Consider the following 17,453-nt stretch of genomic DNA (forward strand, 5'->3'; position numbering starts at 1 on the left):
CGATTTTAATCGGGATAAACCTAGACAACAAAACAGAAAAGGATGCTCTCTTTAAATTATTTGTTTTTAGGCTCTTTATTTGTTCCAAATTCAAATTAAAAACATTTAATTTTTTAAGCTAGGTGCTCCAGCTACTACAGTAACTATAATTTGAAAAAGCAGTGTAAATTTCTGTTCTATATGATGCACATAAATGCACACATACGTTTTCATTATATATCATTTAAAGTTCTGACACATTTCATACATTGTAGCAAATATTGTACACAACAGCCCATCTTTGTAAAAAAACATTGTTTGCAAGTTGCTCGGTTGCGTGAAATGAAATACAAATCTACGTGATTTAATGTTTACATTAAAAATAAAATCAGAATTTTTATCTGTGTAACCAGCCTTAATTGCTATGAAATATGGTTAGGTTTTCTTTATTAAGGAGATTTTCAGCCTTGGGCTGGTTCGCCTCCGGTAACTATGAAATATATCTAAGTGTGTTTACATTGTTCCTGCTTTGGCAATTCTGTATTTTAAAATATGCCTTTATTGTTTTCAACTTTAAAAAAAACCAGGTTATAAATTCTAGATCGACCCTAGATTTTTTTTTATCATAGAGATTTTTAGCCATATGGCTAGTTTATCTCTTGATCCACCCTAGAATATTATATTTTCAAAACATTATTTTGAACACAAAATGTGGGATCAGGCTCATCACGTAAAAAGTAATACAAAAAATATATCATGTCTTGCTATGATTTTTTTGAGTTAAGAATTCACCAGTTGGTGGATTATGTAATCATAGATTCAAGCCCATATATCAATATGTTGAATGCCCATACTACTCTCCTAGGCACGGCTTCCGTTGACATAGTAAGATCAATTTACACAGTACGAACGAAACGTGTAATTTTCTGTCTGATTGGATGTAACAAAAAGACCGCATGATAAATAATTTATTTTTACATGAGATTTTAAAATTACATGTTGATATTTGTCACCATTAAATTTACATGTCTTTTCTGTAAAATTAAATCTCCATGTAATGTTATGCTGATTATGGTGCTTAAAGGTAAGAAATAAAATTATTTTGAGATTCTGCTTTTTCGAATTATTTGGAATTAATACAAGGTATAGGGCACTTTTCATTGTTAAAATTTATTCACTAACTTTGTTTCCAATAAGATTCACAACAACACTTCTGTGAAAAACGGTGTCCTGTTTATCACGTTAATAACATGTAAAATTTTAATGATCTTAATGAATGTGCTGTATTAAATTACATGGTGTTTCATTTAAATTTAAACCATCAAGGTTTTTTTTTCCTTGATTTGTTTTCCGTCGATCTTGTTTTCCGTGCTGAGCACCAATACTACCGACGCCAGGGAGGCAGCTCCCACACCTGGACCCTACCTATCGACCCATCAACTAATGAACCGGGGACCAACGGTTTTACTTCCCTGATCAGAGATCAGAGATGTTATGCCTCAGAACATCCTGGTGGCGCCGACTGAGATTGAACCCAGGCCTGCTAGGATGAGAGGCAATCAGGCTTACCACTACACCACTGGCACCGCTAAGCCATTAAGGTAAAACTGTATAAAAATAGATCCAATACTAAATTGGATGTAATGTAATTATTATTTGCGTCTTATATGATTGAAAATTATCTGCGATGTTGCATTACGTTAGCATTTATTCAATTGCATTTCAAATCGAATCACTGTTAATTTTCATAATTTTTAACTGTGTATGGGAATTTCCTGAAAGATAGGAAACCTCAAAATCTTTTCTTTATATCCTTAGAGAAGGATAAGTACGGAAAATGGATGTGATGTCGGCCTAAATGCCCCTAATTTCGACGCATATATAAATTCAGCAATCGACTTAATTTTCAATAGCGACCAAAAATATCCATTAGTACCGTCCCAATGACGCGTTCACCTAGATAAAATTGAAAAATAGCAGATTTTTAGCGATGGTGGCGCCGACTGAGATTGAACCCAGGCCTGCTAGGATGAGAGGCAATCACGCTTACCACTACACCACTGGCACCGCTAAGCCATTAAGGTAAAACTGTATAAAAATAGATCCAATACTAAATTGGATGTAATGTAATTATTATTTGCGTCTTATATGATTGAAAATTATCTGCGATGTTGCATTACGTTAGCATTTATTCAATTGCATTTCAAATCGAATCACTGTTAATTTTCATAATTTTTAACTGTGTATGGGAATTTCCTGAAAGATAGGAAACCTCAAAATCTTTTCTTTATATCCTTAGAGAAGGATAAGTACGGAAAATGGATGTGATGTCGGCCTAAATGCCCCTAATTTCGACCCATATATAAATTCAGCAATCGACTTAATTTTCAATAGCGACCAAAAATATCCATTAGTACCGTCCCAATGACGCGTTCACCTAGATAAAATTGAAAAATAGCAGATTTTTAGCGATGGGCCCAATCTTAGATCCATAGGCCAACATTAGAGCCATTTCCCCTATTAAGTTTCAGTTGTGGTACACAGCAAAAGATTTCATGATGATTTTTGTCCTGGAAAAGATGCCATGATGGACATCCGTAATACGCATGCGGTCAAATATTTAATAAATTGTATCATATCATCCCTGTAACATTATTGGCTATCTGAGTTGCTCTACCCTCGATGAAATGGAATCTTCTTTTTACGTCACAAAAACGATGGGATGCGGATGGAAGCAAACAGGGAATGATCCGCTGTTAGCTCCCCTTGCTATTCGCTCGGTCGCAACCGCATGTATCAAAGCCAGTTACCTTTTCTCGCCCTTATTTCCACACCACCCACAATCGTCATCATTTGCGAGAGTTGTGTTTGAAGTCGATAGACAGCCAGCCAACCACCCATTCACCCGCAACCCAGCGACAACCACTTGCAATCTGCGGATGAACGGATGGAGAAACCGTCATAAGCGCCTCGACCGGGTGCTCACACAAGGACACGGTTTGTACCAAGCGGATGGAATCGTTCGATTGAAAGCAGCCCGGCACTGCCACCGCAACGAAACGCAATCGCTCTTGATGATGGTATTTTATGCTCAACCGTTTTTCGCTCCTCGTCACAATGCGCCCCAAGCTGCTACTGAACGAACATTTTACTCTGCTATTGCTGCGAGTGAGTGAGCAAGGGTGTATGATTTGAATAAATTATTAAGCTAAATTTATTTTATCTGTGGGTGGAAAATAAAATGGTTGTATATTTTATTGATTTTTTTTTCCTGTACTGCACGGAGCTGCCGTTGATGAAGATTCCTTTTCATATATTGATATTAATATATAGGGAATAAATCGTTGCCGTTCTATCAGGTCTTCTGGTTGTATTCGTATATCCTTTCATATGTGTATATATGAGTTTAAGACCCATTCCAAATCATCTGAAGAGGGAGTTATTCTACCTTTTACCACCGTGCTTATTGAGGACAGCATTTGGTGGGGGTACCACGATAACAAAATAGATGAATGTTTATAGCATACTGGTGGATGGTACTCGACGAATGAAATCGGAACGTGGCTCCCATTCCCAGGAATGGGGATGACACACATTGGAGTAAGGGTAATTCTATCTTATCTGTGTGGTCGTACTTTTGTAGTGGGAGACGAGGAACGAGTGCCATCGTGTACACCAGGATAATGCCAGACACAGCGGCTTATTCTTGAAATGCTATGATGAGTATTTATGTAAGGTACCTCTTTCGTTTCAGCGTATGGTTCGTGCTGTGTTACGATTATATTCCTACTCCAATGTTATATTGGATTTATCATACACCCGGACAGCATTTCTGTTCACAATTCTTCTGTGAATGTATACATATTTATCTGAATAATTTAGTATGAGCAACTTTCCATAATAAAATGCCTGCGTTTCTGCTTCGAAGTGAAATTGAGAGCATTAGCGCAGTCATCCAATGAAATCATGTTTATTATATGACGTCCTCTCTTAACTATTGACTATTAAAGACCGTAAGTATTGTAGACCATTAAAGTAACAAGGGTTAGTTTATTCATGGCTGATAGTAGTCGACGTCGACGTCGTGGTTTAATATGAAATAAGTGTGTTCCATATGTTAGATATGTATTTTTTCACGATGTTTTAGTTTTTGTATTTTTTTTTTTTTACATAATCAAAATATGTAAGCATGCACCATTCTTTACTTAACTCCGGTAATTAAAAACGATTTCTGATATTCCCATATTGTTGGAAAGCATATAAGTTTCCCTTTCCTATAGTTTAATTGGTCATGTCACGCACACTACCAAAAAGGCATGTAAATTTCCGTGCCCTGAGACCGACACATGCAAGCGGCCCAAATGACATAAGAATCATTTGAAAGAAGCGAGAAAATAAATTCAATCAATTGTACTTATTATTGGTAAGCTTTTTATGACATTTCACCTATAATAGTCATTTAGTGTGATGATTGATATAATTTAGAAATAAATTGTGTAGTACGTACGCAGTGAATGTTGTGAGTGTAACATACATGATTGCTGGTCATTAAAATAGGTGTAGTCAACATAAATGCAAAATTTTTGGTTGTTTTCATTAAACTTCATTTTATTTGACTTTAAAGTTAAGCATTTGATAGTGTAATAAAAATTAAGTAATTGCACGAGAAAACTCAAAGATAAAACATTAAATGACACACTCATTAGAATCATAAAGAAAATATGCCTGGTTAGTGAAATAAGTGTGTTGCATAAAAATATAGTATAGAAAGCTTGAAAATAACTGTACAAGTTTTATCAGACTAATGACGCTTAGTAACCGCTGTGCCCTCCATTGTTAAGTAGAACCTTGTTCATATTTCTTGGCATTGACTCAACCAAGCACTGAAAAGTTTCCTTTGGTATGATTGAACTGTGGTCCATAGTTGATCCTTATTTGAAAATGCTTGACCAGATAACTTTCTTTTAAGCTCGTCCCATAAATTTTTGCTGGGTTTGATGTCAAGAGATTGGCTAGGCCATAAAATAACCGACACTTTGTTTGCACGAAACCATTCCTTTACAAACTTAGAAGTGTGTTTCAGATCGTTGTCTTGCTGAAAATGCCATATAAGAGGCATGTTCTCTTCTGCATAACCTCCTCCATGATTTCTTTGTATTCAAATCTGGTCATGATAGATTAATACGGAAAATGGGACCTACTCCATACCAAGAAAAACAGCCCCAAACCATGATGCTACCACCTCCATGCTTTACGGTCTTTACCGTGTACCGCGGATTGAACTCTTTAACGGATGGTCTACGTGAGAATATAGTTTTAATGACGGTATTGATTTCATTTGATATGTGGAAGTATTTGCTCAGGATTCTTGATTAGGTAAGTGATTTAACAGGTTATAATATTCTTTTTATTATTATTAAAAAAACGATTAAAAAAACGAAAGATTAACATATCAAACAAAACAATTAGATGGTCGGGGTGTAAAAGCAGGTAAGTACGGAAAATACTTAATTCAGATATCCCAAAACTCATCCGAGAGGGATCCCAAATCGATATCGATTCTGTGTGGTTTCACCAGTTTTGAAGAATAGCCGCTCAGACGGAACACTAGTTACCATCCTTGATAAATAGTTTCGAGCAATGGGGTTTACATGGGGAGCACTCCGAAGGGTATAAATAGCGGGACCTTTCAATTAGAATCGATTCCTTACGCAAGAATGACAACTGTATCAAAACCGAATACTTCATCATTTCTCAATAGTGATGGAGTAATACGACATGAACTAAACTAAGGACACGGGATATACTACAATATATCAAATTACTGGTCGCAGTGGTGTTAGGTGTTTACGTGACGGATGGTCTACGTGAGAATATAGTTTTAATGACGGTATTGATTTCATTTGATATGTGGAAGTATTTGCTCAGGATTCTTGATTAGGTAAGTGATTTAACAGGTTATAATATTCTTTTTATTATTATTAAATAAACGATTAAAAAAACGAAAGATTAACATATCAAACAAAACAATTAGATGAAATAAATTGTGTAGTACGTACGCAGTGAATGTTGTGAGTGTAACATACATGATTGCTGGTCATTAAAATAGGTGTAGTCAACATAAATGCAAAATTTTTGGTTGTTTTCATTAAACTTCATTTTATTTGACTTTAAAGTTAAGCATTTGATAGTGTAATAAAAATTAAGTAATTGCACGAGAAAACTCAAAGATAAAACATTAAATGACACACTCATTAGAATCATAAAGAAAATATGCCTGGTTAGTGAAATAAGTGTGTTGCATAAAAATATAGTATAGAAAGCTTGAAAATAACTGTACAAGTTTTATCAGACTAATGACGCTTAGTAACCGCTGTGCCCTCCATTGTTAAGTAGAACCTTGTTCATATTTCTTGGCATTGACTCAACCAAGCACTGAAAAGTTTCCTTTGGTATGATTGAACTGTGGTCCATAGTTGATCCTTATTTGAAAATGCTTGACCAGATAACTTTCTTTTAAGCTCGTCCCATACATTTTTGCTGGGTTTGATGTCAAGAGATTGGCTAGGCCATAAAATAACCGACACTTTGTTTGCACGAAACCATTCCTTTACAAACTTAGAAGTGTGTTTCAGATCGTTGTCTTGCTGAAAATGCCATATAAGAGGCATGTTCTCTTCTGCATAACCTCCTCCATGATTTCTTTGTATTCAAATCTGGTCATGATAGATTAATACGGAAAATGGGACCTACTCCATACCAAGAAAAACAGCCCCAAACCATGATGCTACCACCTTCATGCTTTACGGTCTTTACGGTGTACCGCGGATTGAACTCTTTAACGGATGGTCTACGTGAGAATATAGTTTTAATGACGGTATTGATTTCATTTGATATGTGGAAGTATTTGCTCAGGATTCTTGATTAGGTAAGTGATTTAACGGGTTATAATATTCTTTTTATTATTATTAAATAAACGATTAAAAAAACGAAAGATTAACAAATGAAACAAAACGATTAGATGGTCCGGATGGTACGGAAAATACTTAATTCAGATATCCCAAAACTCATCCGAGAGGGATCCCAAATCGATATCGATTCTGTGTGGTTTCACCAGTTTTGAAGAATAGCCGCTCAGACGGAACACTAGTTACCATCCTTGATAAATAGTTTCGAGCAATGGGGTTTACATGGGGAGCACTCCGAAGGGTATAAATAGCGGGACCTTTCAATTAGAATCGATTCCTTACGATGAAGGCAAGAATGACAACTGTATCAAAACCGAATACTTCATCATTTCTCAATAGTGATGGAGTAATACGACATGAACTAAACTAAGGACACGGGATATACTACAATATATCAAATTACTGGTCGCAGTGGTGTAAGGTTCCGAACAGAGGAAAAAATGGTAGCCGGAAGTTTTTAAACTAATTGCGTAATTTTTATATTAGTTTATTTTGCGAACAAAGTTTGCTTCCCCAACTGCATTGCGTCTAAAAAATCATATGCATTCTGGAAAACTTACTTGACGCTGCAGTTTATTGCAGGAACTGTCATTACATTTGTTGCATAAAATATAATCAGATGATGTAAATAATCAATCCAATCTTACATTGCATGTAAAAGATATTAGATTTTCATCAGGTGATTCAAAAAAAAAAACACACACACACACACACACACACACACACACACACACACACACACACACACACACACACACACCAATGTTAACATACAGTTTGTCATACTATAAAACATGTTTTCAATCAAACACCATCGATCCATGCATTCTCATGATACACTAAACTATAAATTGTTCGGCCACAACAACTTGCTACAGAAAAAAATTCTCTGACTGCTTCAGGGTCGATACGATAGAGCCATAGATGGTTATCTTACCAATTTATGTTTGCTTCATACGTTTCTCAGATTTCAAACAAATCAAACCGCGCAAAAGCCTTTCAATCATCGTCTTCTTTCCTACCACACACCCTGATGAGCCTTCTCGGTTTAATTGCGTCGTCTTTGTTTGATTTCCAAGACATAATCAAATAAAAATTAAATTAAAATTATTTTTTAATGATTATCTGAAATTTTATTTATTGCTTTTCAACTTAAAAACAAAAAGTAAACATCAGTAATCGTACACCTGAACACAGAGTGGAATGCTCTTTCCGTCATTCTGCGGGGTTCTTCTTGGGTCGTGAAACAAAAAGAATCACATAAAAACTTCTTTTGAATGTCAGTTCATTCTCATCATTATTGATTCCAATATATCATAACGCTTTAGGTCTTCGTTGTCTCTTTTATTTCCGTAGCTGCTGAATCAAGCAGTGACTTTGTGTGTATTCAAGGAGATCATAAAGGTATTCATCCCCGTTGTAAGAAGATCGTTTTTAACTTTTCAAGCGTACGTATGTGAATCTATGAAGCCCAGTTGGAAATCAAACTTGGCTAATGAAATAAAAATAACAATAAAAATAAATCAAATAAAACACACATTTTCGGTATCATTTAGCTTCGGAACACCGCCGTGATTTGCTACGGCCTCGACCATTACGGAAACGAGCAAAACAGGGCCAAAATGAGTCAATGGATGGAGAAACAAGAACCATACTACATCTCAAGATGCTCGTTATGAGGAGTGTTCCTACAGTACATATATAAATTTATTTATTTCCCCGTGATTCCTGTTGATGGCCGACATTTTATCATCCATAATTGAAAACAAAGTCGGTTTTGGACTTCTTATTCCAATTGCCGCAGCTCACAAGTGACTGATATGCCATCATTAAGTTTTCGCTTCCCTACTGACGATACCCACCAGTTGCGTTTGCTTATGGAAGTTCATTTTTCAGCGGCTGTGTGATGCATACACTCACGAATATTTTCTCCTTCTTGAGTTAGTGTATGTCTACTTGAAGTTAATTATCGAAAATTCTTTTTAACAAAGTCACTCGCAATACCACTATACCGTCCTCATTTTATTATTGGTCCAGCAGGTAATTCAGCAGCATCCGACAGCAGGCATGTGTAGACTGAAACGACGATAATACTGTTTTTATATAGCAGCATTATAATTTAATTACTCAATTTTTTAATATATCTTCTCTTCCAAAATTTTATATCAGAATAATTAAAACAAAGATAGAGTCAATAAAACATGCAAGAATATTAAACAGATACTCAGAAAATACGGCAAATGTATGTACCCTAAGTTATTTTCATGCTACAACCGCTGTTCGAGGAAGATAAAACTTGTGGATGGTAATGAAATAAAATATGATTGCTATATGTCAGAGTTCTCTGCTTGCTGTGAACGATGATGCTGTGGGAAAACATTCAATTTGAAGGTATGGTGCTCTTGAGATAAGTGTGGTTGAGAGGGAACTAAAAAGATTGGGATGAGTACTTATTCACTGTTTGTACTGTGTACATACGACGAAATAATAACTATTAATGATTTTTCAAACTCGACCACTGACCAACTTCGGGTTTGTTTAAACTATTAACGTGTTAATGATATTTTATTATTATTTATGGAAAACTAAGTTCTATAAATAAGAACGAATTATTATTTTAAACTATCCTAACAGAAAATGGTACACTTCTTTTGAATTAATTCATCCCACTTGGAACTAAAGGTTTCTCTTCAATTTAATGTTCATTAAAGACAAACTTGATAGAATCCACGAATGGCCGTTGTCATGGCTGATTTGTCTTGCTGTCATGTGTGCCTTCTATCAATCTTGTTCTTAAGCACTTCCAGCATATGTCATCCCAGGACTACGGAGTTGGTGCAAAATATTCCAAGTTCGACTCTTCGACTTCGTCCATGTCTCCGACTCCGAGGCAGTATATTTATGATTTTTTTAATAATATGTTCATTAATATTCATGTGAGCATTAAAATAAATGTATGTATGTAATTGTAGCATTGAATCAAATTATACGTTAGAAAGTTACGTTGGGGCCTCAGACTGTCTAGTCAGTAAAGGTACGTTATTACCAAGCCGGAGGTGGCGGGTTCGATTCCCGGTCAGGTCACGGAAATCTTTTGGGCTGGGCATTTTCTCGACTTCCCTTGACATAGAGTATTATTGCGATTCCCGAATAACAAATATTGTTTTTTTTTCCTTGATTTGTTTTCCATAGATCCTGTTTTCCAATACTACCGACGCCAGAAAGGCAGCTCCCAGACCAGGGACCAACGGTTTTACTTCCCTTGAGAAGGAAGGCGTGATCAAGGATTTTATGCCTCAGAAAATCTCGTCGGCGCCAACTGGGATTGATCCAAGGTCTGTTGTGGAGAGAAGCAATCTTGCTTACCACTACACCACCGGCGCCACTATCAAATATTTTTAATACACCATAATTGAATACCCATAAATTGTATTGTTAAATTATTCCATTCAAATAAAAAAATATACACTGAAGTCTTTTTTACACGGTTTTTTTTACGCGGTTTTTTTTTTACACGGTTATTTTTACACGGTTTTTCGCGATTTACACGGTACGTTTTTAACGATTTCTCGACAACGATACAACATATTGACTTGATTCCAATCACATTATCCGTTTCAAGCTATAGGTAATCGAATGGCATACTTAGAAAAAAAAATCACAATTTTTGGTGTAAATACAGAAATTTTTAAAATATGTCTATATGGACCATAGCATGCTATAATTACAAAGGGCATCAAAATCTGATTTTTTAAAAACATTTAAGCATGTGAAAAATCAAAATCTCGTAGGTTTTTTTTACACGGTTTTTTTTTTACACGGTACGTATCCCCCGTGTAAAAAAGACCTGAGTGTATATGATTATCAACCAAACAATTGATCGTGAAAAGAATTTTTACAATTAATTTAATAGGTTGTTAGATATCTTAACCATAAATTAAAACAAATTCAAGCGAACAAATCCTAGGCTTTTACCATAAAGCTGATATAGCACTGTTTGCCCACACGTCAAATATTTGACTCGTTATGTTTTGCTAAATATTGCTATTTGTCATATTTGTTAGCCTTACACTTGTCTGATATTTGGCAAATATTTGACCAAATACTACAAAATGGTTATTCGACCAGCTATTTTTTCGAGATATTTGATGACATATTACACTGTTTGTGGTTGACCAAATTTATTTATTTGGCCATTAATTTGATATTTATTTGCTGATTGTATATGGTTCAATTTTATTTGTGTCAAGAAAGCGAATTTAGCTAATCTCATTCTTCATCTCAGATTGGAGATCATAATATATCCTAATCAAGTTGGAAGATATAACGATCATGAGTTCATTAGACAAGCAAACAATGCTTATCTCAGGTTTCGTCGAAAGTTATATTACCGTTTGCGGATCTCGTATCAGTTCCTCAGAATCAGTTCTGAACCATATTTACAGATGGATTCATATGATGTGACGCATCAAACACATCAATTGTTGACAAGAATCTGTTCACGACTCGGAAAAGACCATTCATGTAAGATTTAATTAGAATGGTGAATAGGAAATGTACTAAGTACAGTACAGAGGGGCGGACAAATTCCTCTAATGTTCCTTGAACATCTACAAAATTAGTTTACCTTTGCGTCTTAACTTCTACAAAGTTCCATCAACTACTTTCAAATCCATAACTATTTTTTTCCAAGTTCCTGGTGACCTGATCCAAACTTCAATAAATACTTTAAACCTGTTTATTTTTTTTAATGTACTAGCACTGCCATCAATAATATTTCATCTCAAAAATAATTGAGGTTGGCCCATAGATATTAATTTGGAAATGTATTTCCGGATCTCAGAAATAGTATGGTTCTGTTCGAAGAGGTCAAATCTCCATATAAATAATAGAAACTACAATTTTTAAAAAATGTTGGGATGAGATCATTGTTATTTCACCTCGAATGATCTTACTTGCATGGTTTAGTTTTGGTTACGGTCAGTTCTTCATATAAATAATTAATACCACAAATAAACATAAAAACAGCTAAAAAGGTTATCTTCCATTAAATTCCACTTAATTAATTTTGGTATCCATGACAAATACGTATTTCGACTACAATGTGCAGTCTTCATCAGTGTCATTCCCTCGGATCTCAGGAATAAGAACCTATTTGATTATGTGCTGAAGAAAGTCAGTTCTTCATATAAGTGATGAAAACCACAATTTTAAAATTAGTATTTCTTGAAATAACAAATATCTCCCCTCAAATATATTACCGTAGATCCACTTGCAGGTACAGAAACACGAAAAAATATTTTCGGATCTCAGGAATGGTCATAGGAACCACATGCATTGTTCTGTGTTATTATTATTATTTAGCTTTATTAAGGAGGCTTTCAGCCTTAGGCTGGTTCGCCTCCACTTGTTCTGTGTTGGGAATGGTCAATTCTCTCTGAGCCATGCATAAAGAGCAGCGAATTTGCTCCATAGTAGTCGAGTACCTATCTTGCGCATGCTGCTACCAAGTGGTCGGAAGAGAGGTATATGCAAGAGTTTTGCTTCGAGCATTCTGAAAATGCTTAACCAGAGGGTAAGGCAGTTCAAAGTGGAGGAGGTTATTATTAAGAAAATCTCCCCGTTCATCATGGGAAGCTTTGGGTCCTATGGACTCCTTTGAGAAGCCTAACGGATATCCCAGTAAATTCCAAACTCATTTTGTTTGCATCATATTAGACCTTTTCTCCTGATTATTGGTCCCAAAAAAGAGTTAGAGTTGAGAAGCACAACGGACCACTAGTAGAGGATAATCACTACTTTTTCGTGAATGCACCGTGGAAAAAACCTCAAACTTTTTCTTAAATTGTTTAAATTCGAATTTAAATCCATACCCACAAAAAAAACGTAAGAACATTCTATTAAATCCAAAAATAATAATAATAATCTAAAGCCATAATATCCCCTAATATCCATATCCAGAAAACAGAAATGTATACATTTACGACAACAACCAATTAAACGCTTAGAAAAGCCGTTAGACGAAGAACAAAAATAATTTGTAAGTATGAAAATCTCACTAATTTAAAAAAAAATATAACAGTTTCCCTGAAGGAGATGCTAATCGACATCGAAACGTTGGACAAAATTTAACCGTTTGTTCTAAATTAAAAATACTGCTTGGCCGAATATCACAAAATCATGTTAAGGTAATTTTTTAATGCTGATTTTAAAATTTACTTATACTGTTTATGCTCACTTGTATGGTGGTTCTAAAAGTATGACAATCTACGAATTTTAAAATAAGTAATAATAAGCAATCCTGACATTGCATAAAATTAACTAATTTGATTGATTGACCTAATTTTGTTATGCTGAATTTATTTTTGATAATAACATTTACCTATTTAAATAATATGGGTTGTGTTAACACCCATAGCGAATCAATTGATGTAACATTATTTTAAAGAGAGTTAAACAAAATCTTATCGAGTAGCTCTTAATTTATGTTCAAAAAGATCAGATTCTCGAGCAACATGTGAACAAATGTAACAATATCTTTAAACGTCGTTATTCACGAACTACACAACGTCTACGCAATCTAACTACACCATATGATAGAGCAAACTTCCTCTACCAGATACTGATGTTGGTATAGTTGGAATTGGGCGTTTAAAGTCATTGATTACATTTGGTACATAGGCCCTTTTAACATGTTGCTCTAGGACATATTTATGCAAAGTGTTGCAGAATTAGGATGCATTCTGTACTTGAAGAAAAATAATAAAAAGTATCAGTGCTCAAATACACCCCACAAATCAACTTAGCTTCGTTTTCCGGTACTTGTACCAGTTCCGTTAATTTTGATCCAGCTGGTCATCATGCCATCGTTATCATAGAAGAATTATTCATGCTTACTTTTCAAACTATTCGCATATGTATTCTCACCCGTGTTATTTACTTTAAATTTATCGCAAATTGATGAAATTTATTACGACTTTGCGAAATATCCCAGCATTATACGAAGTGTTCAATTATTTCAACAAACCCTGCTAAAAATAATAAACAAAGGCATGGAAATTACATTTACCTCATCCTTGCATCCCTGCTCACCAATGGAGGCCTTTATGGGATAAATTTAATTTTTCCCGGCATTTTTTTTCTCACTCTTCGAGCTTGCTAGTTTCATCCAGTGGAGTACGGTATACATATACAATCGAACATCTTGCCCGTATTCAGTGTTATTTATTTGATTTTTATTTTGGCTACCGAATTTATTTGACGTAATGAATTTAGTTTAATTGAATTTCAAATTTCTAAATTTCAAACAATTTTTCCCCGAGATTAATGTTACGCTTCTACCTCAGCTTGTTGAACCACTACACGAAAAAAAAAATCGTCGTTCTTAAGCCGTGTAGTGCTATGCACGATTATTCTGTTCTCTGTCGAATTTCGATTCCTTTCGGCCGTCTCACTGCTCCTCCGGTCCTCAACCTTACCAGATCATCATTCAGACTTGGGTATTCCTTCTTTTTAATTAGTCTTTAATCTTTTTTATATGCAGCATACACATACAGTACGGCACCAGAATCAGGGTTGAATTCGAATAGATTTTATATAAACGTGGCATTTTCGGCTGGTCAATCTACTTGTACTCCAAGCTGTAACCATGATTGAGCAGGGGAATCAAGAATTGCTGCTGAACAGAAATTAACCACCGATCGATTTTTCGAATTCCGATTTTAACTTCTGTCGGAGATGTGGATTAAAATAAATATCCATGCCTCAAGCGTTTCACCTTTCGGGATGCTGCAAGCAACAACGGGGTTTGCAATTGATGAAATGTGTAGAAATGTACGGACGATGGAGAGTCCGAAACCAGGAATGGAACACTGCTGACTTTTCTCGGTAGAAGCGCGTACGGCTATTTCTCTTCGAGTTTAGCGCTATTGAAAATAAATATGTATGGGCACGTTAGCGTCTGGAATTATTATAACAAATGATAAATTTAATTGTTCGCGGTGGTTATGCCTTAAATCAAGGTGTAATTTTTTATTAAAATATGATCTGGATTTTATCATGGACTGCCAGTTGTTGCTTTTAGCTTGTAAATATTTACGTTGGTGGGCGAATGTGGATGGTTGATCAACTTTTTCGGATTTGGTACTGCAACGCGATGTTTGTTTTTATCAATACTGCAGAGTATAGAGAAAGAGGAGATTTGTCTGGTATTCGACATAATATGTTGATCTATGGTTAATTCATGTGGAAGAATAAGTTGAAGTTTTATTGAATTTGTTTAAATCGAATATTGGAAATAAATTCATGATTTTGATTGTTGTTTTTAGTATCTATTATATTATATACCTATATATTATTATTATTATTATTATTATTATTATTATTATTATTATTATTATTATTATTATTATTATTATTATTATTATTATTATTATTATTATTATTATTATATCAAAGTTCGGTTTCGGAACTGGATCCAACCCCAATAGGCTTCCAATAGCCCCAGTGGCATAATATAGCCAAAAGAGGAGTGGGGAAACAAGTATCACTCTCCCGACGGCAACTTATATGATTTGAGATTGCATTTTGACACATTTAGCTAATCATCATTTCACTCGAGTCACATCTGACTGACTGACCCCCAACTGGGTGAGCGTCGTCCTAATAGAAACTCATCAACGCTCCATTCGGCGAGCCAATTCAAACAAACAGTAGCATTACGGATCGCGGCAGGTGAGCTGAAATATGAAGTTAGCATCCAGCAGCCAAAACACGATAGCGCGGTAACCATGTCCAAATACAACGCTATCATTTTTATTCGTCAGGTCTTCCTGTTTGTGCGATGTTGGCTGCCGACACGCTGTGTGATGGGAGCCCCTAGTTATTCATCGGTCACAAGGAGATAAATGGGAAAGTAGCAGTGTCAAGGCGGTCAAGAATATGATGAAAGAAACAAACGAGAACAGTTTAATGATTCTAGTTTGAGAAATGAGATATGTTTCAAGAGAGAGCAAAAGTTGGCCGAAAACGACACAGGAAGCTATAAAAACACCTACCATCTGATAAATATTCAAATTATGTGTGCTGAAAACATTATAGCTAATTCAATAAAATATTATAAATTATTAAAAATATTCTGAATGTATTATGCATATGGTATACAAATTCGCATCTTCGCACTGTCATCGATGTGGGAATAACAAAACTGATGACTATCGTGTCGATGATATGGTAAGGAAAAAACAGTGAGAATGAAAAAATATATATGGATTTGAAGGTGAGAGGAACGTGTCCAATTTTTGTTGGCTGCCTGAGATGAATAAGAAGGTATCATTTACAGTGAGACTCTGTACACTCCGAAAAAGTAATTCAGTTATATAGGGGTTGCTCACCAATTTAGCTACATCGATGGAGGTGGTGATGAATTTGAAATCAATATGCGATACAAATATGACGTCAATGGGCCCGCCGATAGCTTAATCAGTAAAATAGTGGCATACTTCACTGTTGGCGGTGGGTTCGATTCCCGACATAGGATGATTAGGTCTATTTTCGTACCTCAGAAAAGAGTAAAGTATAGAATCGGCCATTCGGTGATATATCTATTAATCTTGCCACACAATAAACGAATACCTAAATGCCAATGTCAAGTTCTTAATTAACAACTGTGGAAGTGCTCAAAGAAAACTGAGTCGATGATAGGCATAAAGTTCTACTACTTCTTTTTCTTGGCTTTGACACTTTTGCGCGAGCTTGTGTCTGGAGTTCATTGAAGTACTCGCACAGTTACTAATTGAGAGCTTTCTATACCAACCAACACATGCATTTAAAGGGCAATCGACATCGTCTTCAGCCATATAAGTTACACAAGCTGAATACTTAACACTAGACCAACAACAGTAGGACGTGTTGGGTGCTGTTGGTTGTCAGCTTGTGCATTTTTTTTATGAGAAGTTCCATTTGCAGGAGCTGGAATCGAACCTTCACTCCGTGGTACAAACAATACGTCTAAACGACGGACGACACTGTACAGTAACATAACAGTAGCCCTTTTTTTTAAGTATTTTTGTTTGATAATTTGTTCTTATCTATTTTCATCGATTTCTTTAACTTGAGTTCTATTAAATTAAATGAAATATTTGATTGATGGTCTGATTTACTTTCAATAGTTCCTTTATATTAAATTCATTTGAATAAAATAAAATCATAAAACCAAATGGACTGATTCGGAAAACTAGCTAAATGAAACGAACTCGAACAGCTTAATTGCATACAATTGATTTAGAGTTGCGCAACTCTCGCAACTGTAACGCATCGTTTGCACAACCATCTTTGGACGGCTCAATATTCGTGCTCCCGTTATTCGGTTCGAAAAAACCCTTCTAAACTACCATTCAAATTGGTCCTTATCTGAGGAGTAACAGAAATTTGTTTTTTCTCTTTATTAGCGTGATTTTTAGCCGTAGGCTAGTTCATCACATAGTAACAGAAATTTGTCGTACAGGT

The 17,453-nt window shown here is 35.2% G+C and overlaps 1 protein-coding gene across 1 annotated transcript in view; it reads left to right on the forward strand.

Moving 5' to 3' along the window:
• Positions 1 to 2,696: 2,696 nt before the first annotated feature.
• LOC135714680 (uncharacterized) overlaps positions 2,697 to 17,453 on the forward strand; it is a 44,856-nt gene continuing 30,099 nt past the window's right edge. Inside the window, exon 1 of the mRNA XM_065238061.1 lies at positions 2,697 to 3,147. Coding sequence (XP_065094133.1) covers positions 2,697 to 3,147 — 451 coding nt within the window. The remainder of the gene's footprint in view (positions 3,148 to 17,453) is intronic.

This window comes from Ochlerotatus camptorhynchus, unplaced genomic scaffold (genome assembly GCF_037179485.1).
Source record: "Ochlerotatus camptorhynchus isolate MF236.1 unplaced genomic scaffold, CSIRO-AGI_Acam_v1.1 ptg000692l, whole genome shotgun sequence".
NCBI classification, from domain to species: domain Eukaryota; kingdom Metazoa; phylum Arthropoda; class Insecta; order Diptera; family Culicidae; genus Ochlerotatus; species Ochlerotatus camptorhynchus.